At 36.0% G+C, this 23,014-nt stretch overlaps 1 protein-coding gene across 4 annotated transcripts in view; it reads left to right on the top strand.

Annotated features, from left to right (window-relative positions):
- MMS22L (MMS22 like, DNA repair protein) overlaps positions 1-23,014 on the top strand; it is a 129,234-nt gene that overhangs the window by 78,808 nt on the left and 27,412 nt on the right. For all 4 annotated transcript variants that reach the window (XR_005368040.1, XM_038554766.1, XM_038554764.1 and 1 more), the window contains exons 15-19: positions 7,664-7,857; positions 12,824-12,974; positions 15,370-15,521; positions 16,372-16,514; positions 21,974-22,133. Coding sequence is in view for 3 of the 4 variants with exons in the window: in XM_038554766.1 (XP_038410694.1) it covers positions 7,664-7,857; positions 12,824-12,974; positions 15,370-15,521; positions 16,372-16,514; positions 21,974-22,133 (800 nt within the window). In the remaining variant the exon portion in view is untranslated. The remainder of the gene's footprint in view (positions 1-7,663; positions 7,858-12,823; positions 12,975-15,369; positions 15,522-16,371; positions 16,515-21,973; positions 22,134-23,014) is intronic.

Below are 23,014 nucleotides of genomic sequence, written 5' to 3'. Positions count from 1 at the left end.
TTGGAGAATCATTTCCATGCCCATTTTCTTCTGTTGCCCTCAATGATCTTTTTCTCTGAGCTGGAATAAAACCTACAGGTTTTTTTCTGACTAGAGAGTAGAGGAATGGTTTTTAACCCTTTTCTAGTACAGAATTACATATCGTCTTGCTACTCAGTGTGGTCCATGGGTTACTAGTTGCATAGCCATATCCTTATCTGGTACAAGAATTAAATAGGACATATACAATAAATGAAGTAACTTTTATTGTTGAGCAAAAGAAAAAAGACTTTATTAAATATATGTATCAGTCCTGTTCTAAGTATTTGATTGTAATTAATTTAGTCCTGTAGGTACTATTATTGCCCCCATTTTATAGACCAGGAAAATGAGGAAGATGAGAGCTTAAGGTGTGGTCCAGGGCTGGCAGCATCTACCTTATAATAGAAATATAAACTCTCTGGCCCCTCCCCAGACCTCCTGAGTCAGAATTTTAAAGCAAATAATGTATTTAGGTCCCAAACTTTGAAGATGCAGGAAGATCTTTAGTAAAAGTAGGACGTTAGTAATTTTAGAAAGCTCTACAGATCATTTTGATGATGGTCAAGATTGAGAACTATCAAGGTAGATCTTTTTATTGGTATGCAATAAAATGAAGTGAAATAACACTGGAAAACTTAACTGACTTGAGACCCATGATTATTTATAAATGTGAGTAATAAAATTATACAAGTAATTCCTAAAAAAAACACGTTTTATTGGCATGTTTTCATGCCATACCATATTTTGCACATAGGGGCAAGCAACTCAGATTTTAAGTATGTTACCAATGTTATTCTGTAAAACCACAAGGCAACATTGTTATGAGCATGCTTGGTTTGCCAGACTCAGCACTGGATTCCTGTTTCTTCTCTTTCCTAGTCTTGTGAAGTAATTAATTATGGGCCACAGGAAATTTTTTAAGTTATGACATATTTGTTGACTTTTGGGATCCTTATAGAATGACCTGCACTTCCCCAGAAGTGTCAAGCCTTTAATGTGGGTGCAACTGGTTTGCCACCTGGGATTGGGTGTTATACTAGTTTGTAACTACCTTTTTTAGGAACTTAGCATATGAATCAGTGAATGTAACAGTATGACATTTGAAACATGTCCTATTTATATGGATAGCAAAATGATATTTAAGGTAGTTGTAACATAGTTGCATGGATGTTAGAGAGCCTGTGTTCAAATTCTAACTCTGCTGCTTACTAACAGTATGACCTGTTAAATTATTTGTCCTTTCTGTACTTAGATTTCTCATATTTAAAATGGAGATAATAATAGTATCTATAGGATTAAATTAGTTAGTAAAGGCCAAAACAGAATAAGGCTGGCATATATATTCTCCATAGACAATCTTCGATTCTTGTTGGCCATTTATGGAAGTGTCTTACTAAGAATTCTTGGGACGGATGAGGAAATGGCCACATAACTAGTAATTGACAGAGTAGGCTTTATACTCTGTCTGTCTCTAAAGTCCATGCTTTCCTAGGTAATGCAATACTGCATCATGAACATGGTTATTAGGATTTAGAAGCAGTAGAAATGTGACTAAAATACATATTATCTTGCCTTACCTAAGTCATATGACTTGATAGTTTTAACAGTTCCATGGAGAATAATAGAGCATTATTTCCATTTAACAGATGAAAAACTAAGTCTCAGAAGTTTTCTGGGGTCACAATCTAGTCTTCTCTCTCCTGGACAAGTGTGCATTTGGACAGTTTTCCTTACATCTTGAGAAGGCTATTTAGTCTTAATTAATGCATTATTATATGTGTCTGGAAGCATCATCACCAGTGCTGCTCTATTTGTCACAGTCCGTCAATAGTCAGAACAGCCTTGTTCTCACATATTCACTTAGTCATCACCATCTATTCACCACTCTTCCACTTACACAGAAATACATTGAACTATTACAGGGAAGCACTGCAAGGCATACATACCTAGGCTGCTGCTTGCCAGCCTGGTTTCTTACTAATTGCCTCTCCCTGATGACTGGGGAATACAGAATTGGGGGGTCAACACTCAAGCTACCATTCTCTCACAGTGAGGCTTTGCAAAAGTCTCTTTGTAGCAGAAGGCTGTATGTATATATATATATAATTTTTTTTTTCTTAATTTACGAAGATAAGATTGGATTAGATGATTTTTAGGATAACTTCCACCTTTAAAACATAGGGATTTTCTTCTGGTAAGGTCATTACTTCGATTGTTATATTATTTCTGGGTAGTAAAGCAGATTATAGCCTGTTTTTTAGAGGAAAACAAGAATGATAAGAGGATCAAAGATACCCAAGGTTTTTTAGCGAGTTTAACTGAAACTAAAAATGGTCATAGAATAATCTGATTCCCATCTAGTCTCCTGTTAGTTAAATCAGATACTTGGAATAATTACCTGTAGTGGTTTAGAAACAACTTTTTAACTCAGGACCTACCATTTTATTTTTCACTAATACTGATTAAAGAAAGTTGCCAGGTTAGGAATAGAACTAAAAAAGAAATTCAGTTATTAATCTTTGTTAATCCCTTGCTATTAGCTCTTATCAGTTGCATTTATTATTGTATTATGCTTTTTCTGTGGTTTCAAGATCCATCACCAGACAAATTTTCTTTAAATTTTGAAGCATAATATATTAGGAATACTACATATGCAATAATGACTACTAGGAAAGCGATGTACAGGATGTCATACCTTGTTCTGTAATTATCACTTACAGTAAGAACAAGAGGAAGGGAAGATTAGAAGTAAAACCTTATAGAGTAGTCCAGGAAGTGTTCCCAGAAGTCTGCCTAAGGTATTAGGAAGGAACGGGTTGCAGAGACCAGGTTGGCAGCAGCAGTTCAGGTGCAAGCCGCTGTTTCTTGTGGGATAGATGCCTCAATGTATTTGCATGACTGTGTAGGGCTGGGAACCTGGGGGCTGTGATGGATAAGTGACTGTGTGAAATCACAGCAAGAAGTAGTAGAAAGATAAAAACAGGAAAACAGATTTTGGAAAATGGCACAAAAGAGCAGTAGGACATTGGAATCAGGAAAGTGCTTGAACATAATGAAGTAAGCCAAAGAAGGCAGGATACCAGAGCTAAGTTAAAAGCCTAAGAAGACCTGGATAATTAGGTATGTAAAATTTGAGTATTTACATGGTGCAGTGTTGGGTTTCTAAACATTTTTGAGGATCTTATTTCATGTGATCCTTACAAATAAACCTAACTGTGGATAAAGCAAGTGATTGTTCCTCTTCTTGACTCTTAAATAAAAATTGGGAGGTTACTTGCTTTTTTTCAAGTTCACACAGCTCTGAGTAGTTTTGCTAATAACCAGCTGTTACCCAACGTGTTACTACTTTTGCCTTAGTTTCCCCATTTATAGATTATAATAATAACTGTACCTAATTCTTAAGGTAGGAAATGATACTTATAAAACACTTAATGTGATTCTTGGCACTTGGTAAATACCAGTGAGTGCTGGGTGTTGCTTTTGTTTCTATGAAAGCTACAATTGGAATAACTTGATGTTCAAATTTTATTTTATTTTATTTTTTAAATATTTATTAACTTATTAATGAGAGACACACAGAGAGAGAGGCAGAGACACAGGCAGAGGGAGAAGCAGGCTCCATGCAGAGAGCCTGAAGTGGGACTCCATCCCAGGACTCCAGGATCAGGCCCTGAGCTGAAGGCGGCACTAAACCGCTGAGCCACCCGGGCTGCCTTCAAATTTTATTTTCTACTATACTATATTGAATCTTTTAGAATGTAAGTGGGATGCTTAAGCATGTATATTTCCCCATGTGTGTATTTCCAAAATAATACTAACCCATGTTACGTTTGTCTCTACTCAAAACATTTGCAAAAAAAAAAAATTTGCCAAGTTGGGAGGTTCTATAACTATTGCGATACTTCTTTTTGGTTTTGACCCGAAGTTATATTTTACTTTCTATGCAATAAATTTATTTTCAGGCTTTTTTGCTATTTGTCAAAAGAAGGTAGAAAATATTTCATAAAATAGCCATGATATCTAAAACTCTGTTATATAACATTCTTTATAGACTTCATATATGTTTTGTGTTTTATTTACTTCGTTACCTGTAGTGAACTTCTCTCAATATTTGCGTTTTTGTAAATGTACCTTCAGCAGACATGCAGTCACATGTAATGTAATTTATTTTTCTGTGGTATTTGTGTAGTTCGTTTTCTCATCCAGAAAGTGTAATTAAAAAAAAAAAAAATCACCTGTGACTACAAGGGGTATTTCTAATTGTTTGGCTATAGTACAGAAATTGAATTCTCCCTCAGACTCCTATTACAATAGTATGTCCTTGACATTTCCTGCATCTGTCCCTCTCTGATTTGTTCATGTTTATATAAATTATTATAAGGTCCTAAACAACTTTGTTTTGTGGTAAAATAGCAAATTATCATTCTTTTTTTTTTAATTTATTTTTTATTGGTGTTCAATTTACTAACATACAGAATAACCCCCAGTGCCCGTCACCCATTCACTCCCACCCCCCGCCCTCCTCCCCTTCTACCACCCCTAGTTCGTTTCCCAGAGTTAGCAGTCTTTACGTTCTGTCTCCCTTCTCAAATTATCATTCTTATTCAAACTGATTTTTTTTTTCAAACTGATATTGCTTGAACATTTAAACCATCAAGCAGAAAGTGTTTTGCATATTCCCAGAATATATAGCTTCTTTGGAACCAAAATGGAAAGTACATGCACATTTCTAAAACAAGTCTGATTTTGGGTCAATGTCTTACACTTAATTGGAACTTCTTTTTGTTGTGTTAACTCTTATCTTGGAGGATGTAATCTCTAAATTTAACCTTTTAACCTAGCGGTTTGTTTTTTTCAAACCTCTGAATCAGGTCTCTGATATAAGGGATATAGTAAGTCGTAGCAAATACCCCTTGATACCTCAACATTTCAGTCTAGAGAGGTCAAAAGTGGTTCAGATTTGTTGGCCTTTTTCAGTATTGCCTTGAATGCATTTTTCTTGGTATCTCTTGTGGTTTTTCCTAATAGAGAATTGTAGTGTTGCCCCTGCCTCTTCACAAGGCAAAGCTACATGTGGCTTTTCTAGCTCTTTTTTCTTAGGCCTACTGAAATTTCTTCAACCCAGCGAGGAGAAGAAAATTGGTCAGTTTAAAGTGTGCGTGTCTTAGTGTGTAAGAAGAAAGTACAGGCTTCAGAGTCAGTTTTAAGATCAGATTATAGAGCCTACCCTTCTTAGCCATGTAACCTTTGGGTATATTTAACTTTCTATCAGCTTCATCATTTATAAAGACGATTACTGATATCTATCTCATAGAATTGTTCAGATTTTTAATTAAAGAATTTCTAGCACAAAGAAGATGATCAGAAATGATAGCCCTCCCTAGGGAATAGAGTTTAGGTAGTGAAGAAATGGCTTACTTATGTAGAAATCGTGAGCACAATACATCCTACCCAAGTACAGTAAGGTATTTATTATTCTTTGAAAACAGTGTACTTTGAAAAAGCTATAAATAGGTTTGCCAGTGGTGGTATTATTTTGCTTGGACTCCAGTGTATTGATATGTGGTTGTATACTCTCTATGTTGATGTCAGCAATTAAGTTAGGCGCCAAATGGATTTTAGTGGTTTGATATTCAACTTATTCCAAGCCAAAGGACCTGAAATTGTTCTCTATCCAGTAGTTCAAGTTGAAAGCATCTCAGGTAGGTTTTTACAAGAGAGGATATATTTGGTTAACTTTTTATGAGAATTGCTTGCTATGATCTTCTTTCCCCAGGCATTTGTATACTTTTTTTTTTTTTTCAGTACTTCAAGGAGCATTAAGTAGTACCTCATGATTATCCAAGAATTCTAGTGTCATGGGGCACAATGTCCTAATGTTATAGAATCTACAGTTTTTACTTATTTCTGTGTAGTTACGTGAAAAGTACTAAAATGTGGTCTTGGATCTAGTTTGATCTTTCAGTGGAATTGCTTGAGATACATGTGCTAATAAGTTAGTTCCTAACTAACTGAAAACATCAAGAATGTTAGAATTAATGTAATATTTCTTTTTTAAAATTACTATTTTTCTTAATGGAATACTACTATCAGAGGAAGTCTTCCTCACTCTGTCGGTTATTTTTTACTGCTTTGTCTTTAATTGTCTTTAATTTAATTATTAGTGGCCGGGGATATTGCAAAAATTCCTTCTATTCTCTATCACTACAAAAATCTCTTAAATTTTCTGTTTTTTAAGTTTTTATTTTAATTTCAGTTAGTTAATATACAGTGTATTCATTAGTTTCAGGTAAACAATATAGTGATTCAACACTTCCATGCAACACCCAGTGCTCATCACAAGTGCACTCCTTAATCCCCATCCCCAGTTTAACCCATTCCCCTCCCAGTTTAACAGTTAAGAGTCTGTTTCTTGATTTGGCTCCCTCTGTTTTTTTCCTTGTTTCTTAAATTCCACATATAAGTGAAATCATGATGTTCCCTGACTTATTTTGCTTATTAGCGTTATACTCTAGTTTCATCCGTGTCATTGCACGTGTTGTTGCAAATGGAAAGATTTCATTCTTTTTTTATGGCGGAATAATATTCCATCATATATATATGTGTGTGTGTATACACACACACACACACGATACAGTATATATATCTTTATCCATTCATCAATCAATGGACACTTGGCCTATTTCCATATCTTAGCTATTATAAATAATTCTGTAAACACAGGGGTGCATGTATCCCTTTGAATTAGCGTTCTTTTATTCTTTAGGTAAATATGCAGTGGTGCAATTGCTAGATCCTAAGGTAGTTCTATTTTTGATTTTTTGAAGAACCTCCATACTGTTTTCTACAGTGGCTGTACCAATTTGCATTCCCACCATCAGATCAAGAGGGTTCCTTTTTCTCCACATCCTTGCCAGAACTTGTGGTTTCGTGTTGTTGATTTTAGCCATTCTCCCAGGTGTGAGGTGATATCTTATTGTAGTTTTGATTTGCAAGAAATGTCTAAATTTTTAATTGAATTAAGCAAATAAGTAAATGATGAATCAAAATTTTAGGCAGTATTGAATTCATGTTTTACTATTTTATAGAGAACAGTATCTTTTTATTGTGTATTATTACCAGCTATATGAAAATGATTGTGGATCTTTTTAGAACAAAGTACCAAGATTGTTATGTGGCAGAGTTTTTTGTAGGAAAATATTGTAATTTAAAATGCCACACATAAGCAAGCTAGATGTACTTATTTTCCACTTGGTACATCCATGTCCTAAAGCTCTCGGAAGAAAATGATTTAAAAAATTGTTTTCATGTCTACATTGTAAGTAAAATCACTTGTCATAGTGAGTTGCAAAATGCAGACCTTCATTCTGAAGCTGCCTGTTTCTCATTTGGATCTGACATATTAAAAAGCATATAATTAATGGTTGACATTAGTAATTAACATTAACTTTATGGTGCTTAATATGCCATCATTCATCCATCAAATAACCAGAAATGCATAATGTCTTGGCATAAAGGTTTTAATTATATAAAACGGTCTTTCAGTTTTCATATGATATAAATGTTAAAAGCCCAAAATGTATTTGAAGAAGATTTTTATAAGCATTTGTTGGATGTTAGCTATATTTTTATTTCTCTTTAGGAATATGCATCAACAATTGTGTCAGGAACTTCAAAAGGAGAATGTGGACCTAATTGTGCAGTCTTCATTATCGGCTAAAGAGCGCCACCTTGCTGCAGTTGCCAGTGCACTATGGAGACATTTCTTTTCATTTTTGAAGAGTCAGAGAATGTCACAGACCGTGCCTCTCTCAGAACTTGCAGATGCAGCTGCAGGTCAGTGTTGTTAATTTGCTAATTAGCTTCTCATTTTGCAGACTCTGTCAATTTTTTCGTCTATTTGCTTAGTAACAAACTCTTCTATTATAGTCTAAACAATACAATACAATATAGTCTTATTATAGTATAAATACTTGGACAACCAGCAAGATGAAAACAATTTTTTTAAAGATTTTATTTTATTATTTATTCATGAAAGACACATACACACACACACACACACACAGAGGCAGAGACTTAGGCAGAGGAAGAAGCAGGCTTCCTGCAGGGAGCCTGATGCAGGACTCAATCCCAGGACCCCCAGGATCACGACCTGAGCCAAAGGCAGACACTCAAGGTGCCCCAAGATGAAAAGAATTACATATGTCAAATTAAGTTCCTTTGGCTTGTTTATTTTCCTCTTAGTAGAGGGAAAAATTAAGTGTTTGTTGGCTAAAAATAAAAGTTTCAATCATAAAAATATATTGAATATATGTAAACTTTTCTTATGTGATATTTGGAAAATAAGGTAGCATTTGATTTCTTCTAATTCTAATTCAGGTACTTTATTTTCATATTCTGTATGCAGATATCTGGGTATAAGATGAAGTTACTTGTATGGAGAGCAAAAGAATACAGCATGAATTCCACTTCAACACCAAGCAGATGCAACCAGAATAACATCAGATATATAGAATGTGGTTGTTCTGACTTCTATTAGATTCTATTTTAGGTTGTAATTTTTAATTAATTTGACCCTTAGCCTAAGGTCATGTCCTTAGGCTTTAAGGGAAATTGAATCACAGGACATTATAGTTAAGAATTTGAATTTATGAGCATATATATACAATTTTCTAAGAAGAGATCATTATATTTCTCAAAGGGATATTTTACCCAAAATATGTGCAGAAGTACTCAATGAGACAGAAATCAGTCTGGTAACTACATGTATTTAGTTGCAATTTGTGTAAAAGTATGTAATACATTTGAGGGGCACTGGGGTGGCTCAGTCAGTTAAGCATATGCTTTTGCCTCAGGTTATGATCCCAGGGTCCCGGAATAGAGCCCTGCATCAGAGTCTGCTCAACAGGGAGCCTGCTTCTCCCACTCCCCCTGCTTGTGCTCTCTCACTCTCTCAAATAAGTAAATCTTAAAAAAAATAAAAAAGTATGTAATACATTTGAATGTAATGCATTTTAAAACCTAAGACCTAAACCACGGTTTGTTTTACCCTGGTGTGAATAATGGAAAGCTGAGCTAAAAGCATACATAAAAGACTGAATGATTTAAATTGTGAAAGATCTTGAATTCTGCTAGCATTTCCATAATTAAAACATTGCAAATGACAGATTGAAGAATTGTGACAGGACAACAGTTTTCCAACTACTATAATGTCTATGAAAATAAATATTGATACTCAATCAGTTTAACCAAAGCAGTCATTAGAAGCCAATATGACTTATCTTTCTTCCATTCATCATCCTGACTCACAGTCAGCAAACAAAAATGATACCACATAAGTTTAGTCAGGGCTGTCTTAGGTGCTAAAAGTAAATGACAGATACATTTAAAGTAAAGTATCTGTGGGTTTGGGATTTGTTTTGAAATAAAGACTTGATAGGTTAGGAGAGAAAAAATTCCTGCATTAAAAAAAAATGTCCTCAAACACCCACTTTTATTGCCATTGTGGATATACCAGTGGGTGAAGGGACCACAGTTTCTTTTCTCACATATCAGTTACATGTTCTTGTGGAGTTTAGGGTCTAGTGCAGGGGAGAGAACAGTAAGTGAGTAAGCAAGATATGTAATATATGGTGTTATGGAGAAAAATAAAAATAAAGCGGATAGGGAAGGCCAGAAGCAAACTGTAATTTTATTTTTAAAATATTTTATTTATTTATTCATGAGAGACACAGAGAGAGGTGCCAGGGACACAGGCAGAGGCTCCATGCACAAAGCTCAATGTGGGACTTGATCCTGGAACTCCAGGATCACACCCTAAGCCAAAGGCAGATGTTCAACCGCTAAGCCACCCAGGTGTCCCACAAACTGTGATTTTAAATAGGAAGGCTCGAGTAAGCACCATTTAGGTAGAAACCTGAAGGAAGCGAGAGACCAAGGCTGTGCACCAGTCCAGAGGCAAGGGTATGTCTGGTGTGTTTGAGGAACCACAGGGAAGCCATAAAAGGTCACAAGGCATAAGAAAGGGAGAGAGACAAGAGATATGATCAGAAGGTATCAGGGAGCTAGCTGGTGTTCTCCCTTGTATGCACTCGTAAAGACTTTTGCCTTGACTCTGAGATGAGAAGCTGTTGGAAGAGTTCAGAGCAGAGGAGTAGGGAGCATCCTTCTGGCTGCTAGACTGAGAACAGACAACAGCGAGGCCAGTTAGGGACCGCTCAGAAATGAGCAACTTGGGCTCACATGGGAGCACAGGTGGTACGGAGTGGTCAGGTTTCCAACCTGAAGGCAAGCATTTTGAAAATAGAGCCGATAGAATTTTTAAGTGGATAGGATATAGGAAGCAGAATACAGAAAGAATCCCCTGTGTGCTGCGGTGAGGAAAACTGTGGCAGGAGTAGATATGTATGAGGGAAATCTAGGACTTTGATACTGGACTTTTTTTTTTTTTTTTCCAGTTATCCACTAAAATGTAAGAAAAGATGTTGAGCAGGCACTTGGATAATGAGTGTAAGGTTCAGGGAGGAGGTTCAGTTGGGAACCTATGTGTAAGTAGTCAAACTATGAACCGGATGAGGTGGCTGATGAGAGTAAGTTGGTGAAAAGAAAAGTTTAAGGTTGGGGCCCCAGAATATTCCTATGTTCAGATGTGTAGGATAAAAAGGAACCAAGGGAGGAGACTGCAAAGGAATGTCAGTAAGAGGGAAACCAAGGCTAGTGCCCTGGAAATCAAGTGACAAAACATTTCAAGGAAAGGGGATGTCCTCAACCGCTCCAATGCCAGTAATGGATCAAGTCAGAGGAGGCCTGAGATGGGTCATTGGCTGTAGCAGGATGGGAGGTCAGTGGCCGGATTGAAGAGGATTCAAGGGGAAAATGTAAGATGAATTGCAGGTTGCAAATGCAGATAAATCTTTTTATCACTTTTTTAAGAGAAGTAGAAAAACGATATTAGCTAGAGGGAGGGAGGCAAGTGTGGGGTCAAAGAGATTTGTGGGTTTTTTTCATAACACAGGAGAAATTTTAGCATATTTGTAATTCGGACAGGAATGTTCTGGAGTGAGGGAAAACTTGACGATATAAGAGGGTCTCTTGTGTTTCCATGCCCAAGAGATAACAAGATCCCATAGAGGATTTGGCCTCTGATCATCTGTAGTAGCAGAAGAGAAGGCAGTCTGTAGCCCAGGTGGAGGCGTCTAGGCAGAGGTGGCAGGAGTTTGTGGTAGTTCTTTGCTTTTGTTTCTCATTTCACTGTGAAATAATAATTAAGGCCATTAGCTGAAAGTGAGGACAGGGAGGAGGTGCTGGCTGGTGACAGAGAGGAAAGAAGGTATGTAGTAGCCCACCAGGATAATAAAAGTCTGAGTGGATTGTAATGAGGTAGCAGGAATGCTGGCCAGCTCTGAGATCCAACTTAAAGTTTGTAGTCATAAATTTAAAGTAAGGTCAGTCAGCTCACCAGCCCTTTACACTGGTATAGGTGCATGTGGAGAGAAGACCCCAAGAGTTGGGATGAACAGATGCTTTTTTCCAAACAAGTACAACGAATCAAGAAGAAGAAAGGGAGTTGACAGTATACAAAACAAGCATAACAGTGCTTGTGCAATCAAACTGCCTAAAAAGGGAAAGATGAGGCATGAAAGTGCAGTGAGGGACAGGGAAAAAGTTGTAGGATCAATGAATTGTAGGTCCTGGTAGAATCACATAGTTGTTGGGAACAGGGGACCTAGAGGCAGAGGGTTTGAAAGCTAGTATGGTGCCAGAAGGAGGGTCCCGGAAGTGGAAATTATGGAGAGAATGCACCTATTGGTAATGCCAATATCTCAGTATCAGCCCAGAAGTGAATGGCTGAAACAGAATGGAAAATAGATTCACTGAGAAGGGGAATTCGGGAAACTGAGAGGCCAGGATATTAGAAGAAAGCCATCGAGGATTATGATAGGAGTGCTACGAGAGAGCATGTTGTTAGTGAGCTATGGTCTTAAAGGAATGAGGGGAAGCGAACACAGCAAGAAGCATTCATTAGTGACTGGGATCTGATGATGTGAGAGACAAAGCTGGAGGTTTTCAGGAGGAGGAAAGGGAGAATGCTGTAGAAGCAGCCATGGGACCAGAGAACAAACTCTCCTATCTGTACTTCAAATGTAGGAGAGAGGTGAGAAATATAGACTGCCACTGTTTGAGAGAGCTGCTTAGGAGCCACTGCTTCATAAGCAATTTATTGACATAAATTAATATAATATAAATTAAGTTGGAGAATTCCCAGGAAATCACAAAATAAAGTATATTTGTTTAATGTGGTTAACTAAGGAATTCGAGTTCCTAGGCTTAGTGGGTTCTGAGGAAGTGGAATGACACTGATTATAGGAGTTTGCCGTGTAACAGAAGACTAGTGTCTAAGGTAAGTGTGATGTCTTCTCTGTGGCTGGTGGTATATTAGCTTTTTTTGGAGAAAAGTCAGTGCTAGAAATATTTTTTTAAATGGTTTTTTTGAGTGAGAGAGGCACATTAGCAGAAACACCAGATATAGAATTTGGAATTTGAAGAAGCCATTATAGATTTCATGGTGATAATGCCGAGATAGATTATTCTAGACCCGTTCTTGGAGATCTACATGAGTGCTCCATAAATTTCTTTGGCAACGTGAATGTAGTTCAGTTTTTGCTTTTTGTTAGTTCTGCATTTCTAAATGTGATATTTTATTATTGAGTGCTGAGTTCTTTCTCTCACTATCAGTATAATTTGGTGGGGGGAATAGTTTTGAAAAATTCTTCACCATAAATTTCTCCCACTTTAAACCTAGATTTTACTTTGCTAGCAGTGGACATGCCCAGCACAGCTCCATCAGATCTTCAGCCCCAGCCAGTTATATCAGTGATGCAACTTTTTGGTTGGGATGATATCATCTGGCCCAAAGTTGTAGCAAGATATTTAAGTCATTGCCTACAAAATAGGTAAGTAACCCGATGTCAGGTGTGCACATTAATAGAAACTCATGATTGATCAATGCATTAAGAAAGTAAGAATCTTCACAAATAAAAAATGATCTTACTACATGTATTCTCACTTGGCTGTTTTTTTGTTTTTGTTTTTGTTTTTGTTTTTTTGCTTTTGGATGTATCGCATTTGACAATGGCAGCAGCCTGCTTTAAAACACAAATAAAACCTTGCTGTTTATGCCCTTTTTCAAAACTTTTTATAGGACTGCCTTATTCTATTCTGAAATGACCTTCCTATACTCACTTTGTGAAAGAAATTTTGCAATTAATATTCCTGGTCTGTAAGATACTAGTATATTACTGTATTTTTAGATTTAATAATAGCTTTCCCTTTCACAGTTAGATTTTTAAAGACTTGACTCTTGTATTATTATGAACAAGACTTCATTGCCCTGAACATTGGTTCCTCTTCTGTGTCTCCTGCTTTGTTACATAATAGATCTGAGGAACCCTAATACAAAAAAACACACAATAAATAAAGATAAAGGGCAGCCCCGGTGGTGCAGCAGTTTAGCGCCGCCTGCATCCCGGGGTGTGATCCTGGAGACCTGGGATCAAGTCCCACGTCGGGCTCCTGCATGGAGCCTGCTTCTTCCTCTGCCTGTCTCTCTCTCTCTCTCTCTCTGAATGAATGAATGAATGAATGAACAAATAAATAAATAAATAAATCTTTAAAATAAGTAAACAAACAAATAAAAATAGAAATAGTATAATCAGGAGGATTTGAATAAGAATATCAAGATGAGGGCAACCCTGGTGGCGCAGCGGTTTAGCGCCGCCTGCAGCCAGCCTGGGGTGTGATCCTGGGGACCCTGGATCGAGTCCCACATCGGGCTCCCTTCATGGAGCCTGCTTCTCCCTCTGCCTGTTCCTCTGCCCCTCTCTCTCTTCTGTGTCTCTATGAATAAATAAATAAAATCTTAAAAAAAAAAAAGAATATCAAAATGAGGGAAAATAAAATGAATACTCAAACCTAAGAGACCCTTGTAGTTCCTGTCCAAGCTGCTAGTGATAAGGGAGATGCCATTCGGTGAGGTGGTCTTTTCATAAAAAAGCTCACCAAGCAGACATTAAATCACCTTCTCATGGGCTTTCAGTAGTAAGGTAAGGGAGTTTAACTTCAATTGGATTATTTCTAGAATCTCTTCTAGCTTGAGAATTCTATAATAGCAAAGATTATTCGAATTTTCTAAATACTTTTGCTAAAACTATTTGCTGAAACTAACTTATTTGTTTAGTTTCTGAAACTATTTTACTGAAACTTAGTTTAAAAAATAATATTTGGTGTATAATAACAGTTGAAGAAACTGAAATGTAAAGGTGTTAAATTATTTGGGGCAGGTTGTATAGGTAATACATGACAAACCTGTGTTCTGCACTGTGTACTCTTTGTGGCAACTTATTTTCATAGTTTTTCAAACTATTTTTTTATTTAATTCATTTATTAGAGAGGGAGAGAGAGTGTGTAAAAGTGGAGTGGGGGCAGACGGAGAGGGATAAGCAGACACCCTGCTGAGCAGGGAGCCGGAGTCAGGGCTCTATCCCAGGATGCAGAGATCATGACCTGAGCCAAAGACTGACACTTAACTGATCAGTGAGCCATGCAGGTGCCCCACAGTTATGATTTATATGTATTATTTAAATTCTGACTTTACCTAACATTTTATGGTTTTAAGACCACCCTCATCCTTTCTACTACCCCCCCCCCCCATTATAAAATGAGTAGATAACAGATTTAGTCAGGCCTTTGGCTTCATAAAGATTTTTATTTTTGTTTTTTTCCTATCAGACGGTACTTTGGACTTCCTTAATAACAACCACCCATGAGGAGGGGTAGCAGGAAAGAAAGGAATGGGAATGGGATTGGTTAGAAGACCCACATAAAAATATACTTTGTCTTTAATTTTTTCTTACACAAATGGTCATCAGTACTGCTGTTTTTATTTACTCTGAGGGCCACTATTTTTTTTGTATTTGATACTTCATTATCATCTCACCTAGCTGGTTATAAGCCCCTACCTCAATTTTCCCATTTTAACCTTACTGTCTCTTCCTTGGCATAACCCTACACATGTGCTACCGATGGAAAGAGGAAAATTAAAAATTAGAAGATTACAGATGAAAGCAAGAATATTTATGTAAAACCTCTTTTCAAGTGTATCTGTAGTGTTTATTTTCAACAGTGCCTATCTTCATTAATGTGTATGTCTGTAAAATAAGTGAGGCCAAGAAGTGGTGTATGTTACAGTGTTTTCCTTCATTTCTTAATCTCTATGTTCAGGGAACATACTGTCAGGTTTAGGTTTTGGTTATGGTTTTGGTTTTTAATACCTATAACTTATTTTTACAGCATGTTATGTGAAGCACTTTCTCATTCAGGCTGTGTATCTTTTCAAGCCTTAACTGTAAGATCATGGATTCGTTGTGTTTTGCAAATGTATATAAACAACCTCTATGTGCCTGATGATTTGTTCCTTGATACAAATCCTGGACAGATAGTTGGTAAGTATTTCAGGCATTTTGCTTTTTAGATATCTAAATCTGTTTAAAATTTCCTGTTACACAAATTAATAGGAAAAGATACAAAATATATTTGTAATATTATATAAAGTATATTTGTAATATATATATATATATATATATATAGTAACTTATTTCCTTTTGCAGCCTGTTTCTTTTTCTTGATATTTTCCTGTTACCATATATGACAAATTTCTCTCCTGTAAAGATAAAAGAACTTGTTGCCTTGGAAGCCAGGAACAAAAACTTGCTCTCAGGTGACAAGCTGTTTTTTTTACCTTAAACTGATCACACACAAAAAAGTAGAACTATAAAGTAAATAACCAGATATCACACTGTTAACACCTTAAAAAGAAAAATACCCAATTATGAATAATTCTTTCCCGTTTTATATTAGATACTTTACCTTTCTTCTGCTTTACTATTATTAGCCATAGAGTAATACTTGCACTTTCTTTATTTTTTAAAAATATCCATACAGTTCCGGTTGTCTATAGGACATGCCTTTTCATAAAGCTGTTTTTATGGCCGCTTTTAAGTCTTACAAAGGCTGGACCGAAAACAATGCTCCAAATTTACTTTGATACCTTATTACATCATTTAACTTTACATGAATAACTTTTGGGCTAGGACATTCACAAGTATATATTTGTTTGGTTTTAATAAAGTATTTCCTTAGAGACTTAATTGAAAGTCTTTAATTATGTGGAAATTTGATTTTTTTTAAAGATGTTATAAATGAATGTTGCATTCCCTACTCTTTTCTCTGTATATGTGTGTAATATAAATGTGTATAATAAATACAAATTTTATATTATTTTTATCTCAACAGAAAAAGAGTACTTGGAACAGTTGGCTGAACTGACAAGGTTGCTATATAAACTCTCAGAAGTAAGGAATATTTTCTCAAAAGCTCAGATTGAATATTTCTTCAGTCCAGAAGACCCTACAAAAGCACTTGTTCTATTTTTTGAGGTATTTTTCACTTATTAGTATAACTGTCCAGATGAGTTAAAATTATTTTCTCACAAAAACTTGAAGTGTTTATATAAAGTTTTCCTATGAAATGAATTATTTTAAATTGAATCATATTATTGCTTGCCTGCTATTATAAAATTATGGAGGAATAAAAATGTGACTCTTTGGTTTAGTACAATTCACTCCTAAGGACAGCAGAGGAATACATTTAATGAAAACTAATGACTAAAGAATGTTACATAATAGGGGAACCTTGGTGGCTTAGTTGGTTAAGCAGCGGGCTCATGATTTCGGCTCAGGTCATAATCTCAGGGTTGTGAGATCGAGCCCCATGTCAGGCTCCACACTCAGCAGAGTCTGCTTGAGATTCTTTCTCTTCCTCTGCCCCCTCCCCACACTTGTGCTTGCTTTCTCTAAGGAAATAAATCAATAAAATCTTTAAAAAAAAAAAAAAAGTGAATGCTGCATAATAGCCTCACTCTAAGGCTTCTGTCAATTGTAAGAATATCTTATTGTTGAAATTGCTGGATAGCAATACTTTCCAGGTACTTGGGAATTAGATTGCCTTGTACATGGTCCATAATACTTTCAACTTAATGTTTACCACCCTGTAGCAAACAGTAAATTTTACAGTAAAATGTTATTGTTTTTAGCATAACCACCAACTGCTTCACATCGTTATGGTTGGGGCTTTAAAATCCAATTCATTTGTTTAGTTTTGTCTCCATAATAAATAGTTCCTTTCAACATTTGACTTTTAATTATTAATTTTGCAGGAATTTCTATTACATGGTATTCTTTGCTTTATAGCCTTGTTGAAGTTGTTAACATGTTTGGATTAGTGTTTTTGTAAGCTATTCACAATAAAAGTAGGTTTATTTTCCCACAAAGTGTTTGGTATTAACTGCAATGAAAATAAATGCAACCTATAAGCTCTTTCCATAAATGTGAATTCTTCCATTGGTTTACATTAAGTTAAAATACAATTGTATGATGATTAGTGGTATCATATAAATACTAAAAATATTTAGTAATAGTCTATACAGATATAAAACAGATATTTCTTTTGAGCCTTTTATTTAGTAGTCGACTGCATCTTAGCCTGTACTTACACACCTATGCTTAGGAACCATCCTGGATCAGAGAGGGAAGTAGAAGTCATTTATTTCACTAATAGTTTTCAGAGACTCTACTAATTTAAACCAATCTGAATTAATTAATTGTTCCTTCATCACTCAATAAATAACAGTTGTTTGCTAAATGCTAGGTAGTATTAGGCTGGGATTTCTTAAGGGTTTACAAAAAACAAAAGAAGTAGTCCTTGATCTTAGAGAACTTTTTAACTTGTCTGAGCATACAAGATAAACACAAAGGTTAAAATAGTGAGACAGTATATGCTAAATGCCAATTATAGATCATTCAGTAGGTTAATAATTCAGAGCGTCTTGGTCTAAGAAGTTTGGATTTTCTCCTGTGAACAGTATGAAGGCTTTATAAATTTTTAAGTAGGTCTGATTTGATCAAATGACTTTTTAAGAAAATTAGTAACGGTAGAGCAGATTAAAGGTGCAGAAGAACCGTTGGCCAGAAATTAGATTTAAAAGGAATTATAAATTGAATTATGAGGTTTTTGAAGGGATATGAAATAAATACTGTGTTTAACCAGAAGAATGATTATACCCTAAGGAGAAATAGGAACATCATGATTTAGGGTAAGGGAGAAGTATGTGAGAGTTCAATTTTAAACTGGTTTAGTTTAAGATTGTGTAAACAAGCACCATTTCTAAGTTCTATATGATTTGCTGGGAGGACTAAGCTCAGTATATAGTTGTACTCACATTTATGACTTATTACAGTGAAAATTCATAGCTCAGTCAGCAAAGAGAAAGGGCACCTGTGGTGAAGTCTGGAAACACCAGGTGTGGCTTCTGAGGGTCCTCTTCCGGGGATTGCAGTGGACATGGTTAATTCTTCCAGCAAGGAATTGTAACAACACATCTAAAATGCGGTCTGCCAGAAAAACTCATTAGTGACTCAGTGCCCATATTCATTGATATTCAGATATTCAGCATAAACCATATTATTTGCACAAACAGTCTAGGCTCAGTGAGCCATTCGTAGCAGGAAATGGTGGGAAAAACCTAAGGCCCCATTCACCAGCCAAGGGGCCAGACTTGCAAGTAGGCCTTTTTTAAAGATAGCAGTCAGTCTAGGGCCCACTATGTTAATTCTTCTCTTCACAGAAATGGTAGTATGACATGTAAATAGGGAGAGTCAAAGAAATACCTGAGATAATCTAAGAAATACATGTTTTATAGTCCAGGGAGATGAAGGCTAAACATGAGAAAAATACTGAGATCTAGATCAGTAGTTCTCAAAAGTGTGTTTCATAGACCTCTGGGGGTTACTGGTACCTTTCTAGTAATTTTACAAGCTCAAAAGTGTATTGGCATTTGCACGAATAGTACAAAAACTTGAGTACAAATCGGTATTACGGCCCAAGATTATATTGGTGGTCATTATCATTTTCACTGCCATACAGTCACAGGAAAAAAAAAAAAAAAGAAAAAGAATCTGATTTCATTACGAATGTCCTTAATGAAGTGGTAAAATTATTAACTTTATGAAATTTTAATCTTTGAGTACATGTCCTTTAATGTCAATGGGAAGTGCACTTAAAGCACATCTGCTGCGTATAAAGCAAAGTGGTTATCTGTGAATAAATAGCACTTGTGTGATAATTTAAATTACAAGCTGACCTGACTGCTTTTATCTTGAAAGAACAACTAACAAAGTATGGTTATTCAGATTTGGGCATTTAGCAGACATTTTCTCAGAAATGTATGAAATGAGTATCACTTCAAAAAAAAAAAAAAAACCAACTGACAGTGTTTGTTGCTGATGACATAACTTGAGCTTTTAAGAAAATTAGAATTTTAGAAACTTGTATTTGCCATTATGAGCTTGAGAGCTTCATGATACGTAAAGACTTTTCTTCTGGTGGTAGTATTAACAGGTATGTTTTTTTAAGGAATAATGAAGTGTGTCCACATTGAGAAGGTGTATAACTCAGTGAGCCAGAGTTTTCCAAATGACCAAGCAAGCTTTTTAAAAGCATGCATGGGTATTAAACATTCATTTGAAGAGCAAAATCAATCAGAGGCTTTTAATGTAGCAGTGTAGCAGAATCTTGCAAGTCTGGCCCCTTGGCTGGTGAATGGGGCCTTAGGTTTTTCCCACCATTTCCTGCTAAGAATGGCTCACTGAGCCTAGACTGTTTGTGCAAATAATATGGTTTATGCTGAATATCTGAATATCAATGAATATGGGCACTGAGTCACTAATGAGTTTTTCTGGCAGACCGCATTTTAAATGTGTTACAATTCTTGCTGGAAGAATTAACACAGAATAGGTGTTGACATAGTTTTCAATACGATAATAGATAACCTTTAAGAAATACCACTTGTCAAATTTTGGTATAATATCAAAGAGGAATTCTCACAGTTCTCTGAAAAATCAATTAAAATACTTCTTTCTCTTCCAGTTACATATATATGTGAGATTCAGTTATTTTCATCTACAACATACTGCAGCAGATTTTGTGCAGAAACAGATATGAGAATCTAGTGATCTTCTATTAAGTCAGACATTAAAGAGATTTACAAAAATGTAAAATTTATCACTAATTTTTTTGTTGTAAGAAAGAAGCTGTTTTCTGTAAAGATTTTACTATTAACATATAATGCTTATTATTTTTGAATGAACAAATGATTTAAATGTCTCTTTTCATTTCTTATATGGTAAATATCCATAAATATTACTCCAAATAATAATAAGCACTGTAAGATCCTCAACTTTTAAGTGTTTAAAAAGGAAACTGAGAAGTTTGAGAACTTCTGATCTAGGAAAGGAAGTGTGTAGAGAACCAAAGGCAGAAAGCTAAATTGAAAGAGATTGATCCAGTCTATCTTTTGTTGCTGTTTTTCATCATCCACTTCACAGTCACTCCAGTTCATAGATTCCTTATCTTTTCCAACATTCTACATTTTTATCAACATGGCTAACTTTAATATCACCTTGAATAACTTAACCTAATCCCTCATTTCAAGAGCTCCTCCACAAGTCTTTTCAGGATCATCACTTCTGCTCTACTTCGTTGACCCACTCCCATGACTAAACCTAAGTGATGCTGTGGCATCACCTGGATTATCTGAGAGCTCTTTAGTTATCATGACCTCTGCCTCCAGGTCTCCAAGTGACCTCACATGACCTACCACTTCCTCTTCTCCCTGCGCAGCATCCTTTCAAGGTCTCGCTGCTTCCCTATCCACCTTAATTAGACCCATTGGGGGCCTCACTGCAGCTGTACTCTTACCAGCATACCTACAGTCTTCCATCTTTGTTCTTCTGGTTCTCCCTACACACCTTCAACCTTGGACTGGTGCAACCACTTGCTTTCTCTTCTTTCTCTTATCTGCTGAGAGCCGCAGGAGAAAAATTACATCACTATGTATACAGGTATTATTATGTCCAATGTAGGTCTTTGAAATCCACTGTAAGTCAGTCACCAATAATGATTTGAAAATTTTGCTACTCTTCTCAAACCTCCCAACCCATCCCCAGCCAGTCTTCTCTTGATCCTTGTTGTGACTGCTCTCTTCTTGCTTATTCTCCACCTACCTGAACTTACTCTTTTATTTCCTGTCCTCTTCCCACTTTACCTTCTCTCACCACCTTACCTCCCATTTCTCCTACTGCCTCACCATTTTGCCATCTGTACCTTTTGTACTTCATCATTTTTCCTCTGAGAAAGTTAAGCTGGCTCTAATGGCTCATAGAGAAAATTGAAGGAGGAAAAAAATCTACTCATATCACAGAAGTGAGCTTTATAGAGGTCTTAACATGTAAGAATTTGGTAACCTTGGGGCATGCTGGGTGGCTCACCCCAGTAAGGCCATGATCCCAGGGTCCTGGAATGGAGACCCATATCCGGGCTCTCTGCTCAGCCAGGAGTCTGCTGCTCCCTCTCCTTCTGCCCCTCCCCCTTGCCTCTGCGTGCAGGTACATGTGCTGTCTCTCAAATAAATAAATAAAATCTTAAAAAAGAAAAGAATTTAGTAACCTTGCTTATAGGTTTTCCTTATAGGAACTTGGGGATTCTAATTGCCAGTTGTATACTAAGATGTCTGGAAGTCTTAATGTGATTTGATAAAGTTTTTGTATAAGTTCCATTGATTTTTTTTTATTCTTTTAACCTTTATTTTAATTATAAAAGGCAAGACTTAGTTCTTTCCACTGGAATTTTTTAATTGCTGTGAACATTTATTGGAAAGTTAAGGATGTACACTTAAAAATGTAATGAGTATGTGTGGAGAGAAAAATTTTCTTTATTTTTCAAAGTCAGTATTGTGTAAAACTTGGAAATCTAAATCATGTTTTTCCTTTTATTTTTATAGGCTGTTGGTATTACTTATGGGAATCTGCAGACACTTTCTGATAAATCTGCCATGGTCACAAAGTCCTTAGAATACCTTGGTGAAATATTAAAATATATAAAACCTTATTTGGGAAAAAAAATTTCCAGTGCAGGGCTGCAACTGACGTATAGGATGATGGGTATGTACTCCTGACATTATTAAAACTTCCTGGATAGCCCCTGTGGCGCAGCAGTTTAGCACCGCCTACAGCCCAGTGTGATCCTGGAGACCCCGGATCGAGTCCCTGCATGGAGCCTGCTTCTCCTTCTCCCTCTGCCTGTGTCTCTGCCTGTCTCTCTCTGTCTCTCATGAATAAATAAATAAAATATTTAAAAAATAAAAAAATAAAACTTCCTTAGGTTGAACCTATAGTATTATGATAGATAGGAATATGTTAATACACTGGCTAAATCACTGTTCTCCATACAATCATAAGAATAATTTGAAAGACAATGATTTACTTTAGAGTAATTTGTGTTGGCTTTCTACTAGTGTACCCCTGTCTTGTCCCACCTCCTTTCAGAACTTTTCTTGCTATGCTTGTGTTAATACTAAAATTAATTATGGCCAAAACAGAAAATATGCTAATACCAATTTGCCATCAGTACTCTGTTGTGAATCACTCACATTGTGACTACTTAGATAATTAAAATGGACTTTTTTTTAGTGATTATCTGTGCTTTCTTAGAATTTAAAATATCAGGAAACCATCACTCCCTTCTATTTTTCTGGTCTGCTCTGTATGAAAGAGGTCAGGAAAGAATTTATTATAACACTAGAGATACTTCTGCTTCAAATCTTCCTTCTCATAATACTCTGTTTTCTCCTTTCAGAAAGAAATCTTTTTCTGTGCTTGTGCTATAACAACACAGTTCATCCTTCTTGAAGAAGTCAGTAATTTGAATATCTTTGTTCACTAAAACCATGTTACTAACCAAAAATAGGAACTGAATAAAGGGAAATGAGAAGGATTCCCTTAGAAATTTTTATAGGGAATTGAAGGGTTTTGTTTGTTTTAGT

The sequence above is a fragment of the Canis lupus genome, chromosome 12 (assembly GCF_011100685.1).
Source record: "Canis lupus familiaris isolate Mischka breed German Shepherd chromosome 12, alternate assembly UU_Cfam_GSD_1.0, whole genome shotgun sequence".
Lineage (NCBI taxonomy): Eukaryota > Metazoa > Chordata > Mammalia > Carnivora > Canidae > Canis > Canis lupus.
This window is presented reverse-complemented; position numbering and strand designations above follow the sequence as displayed.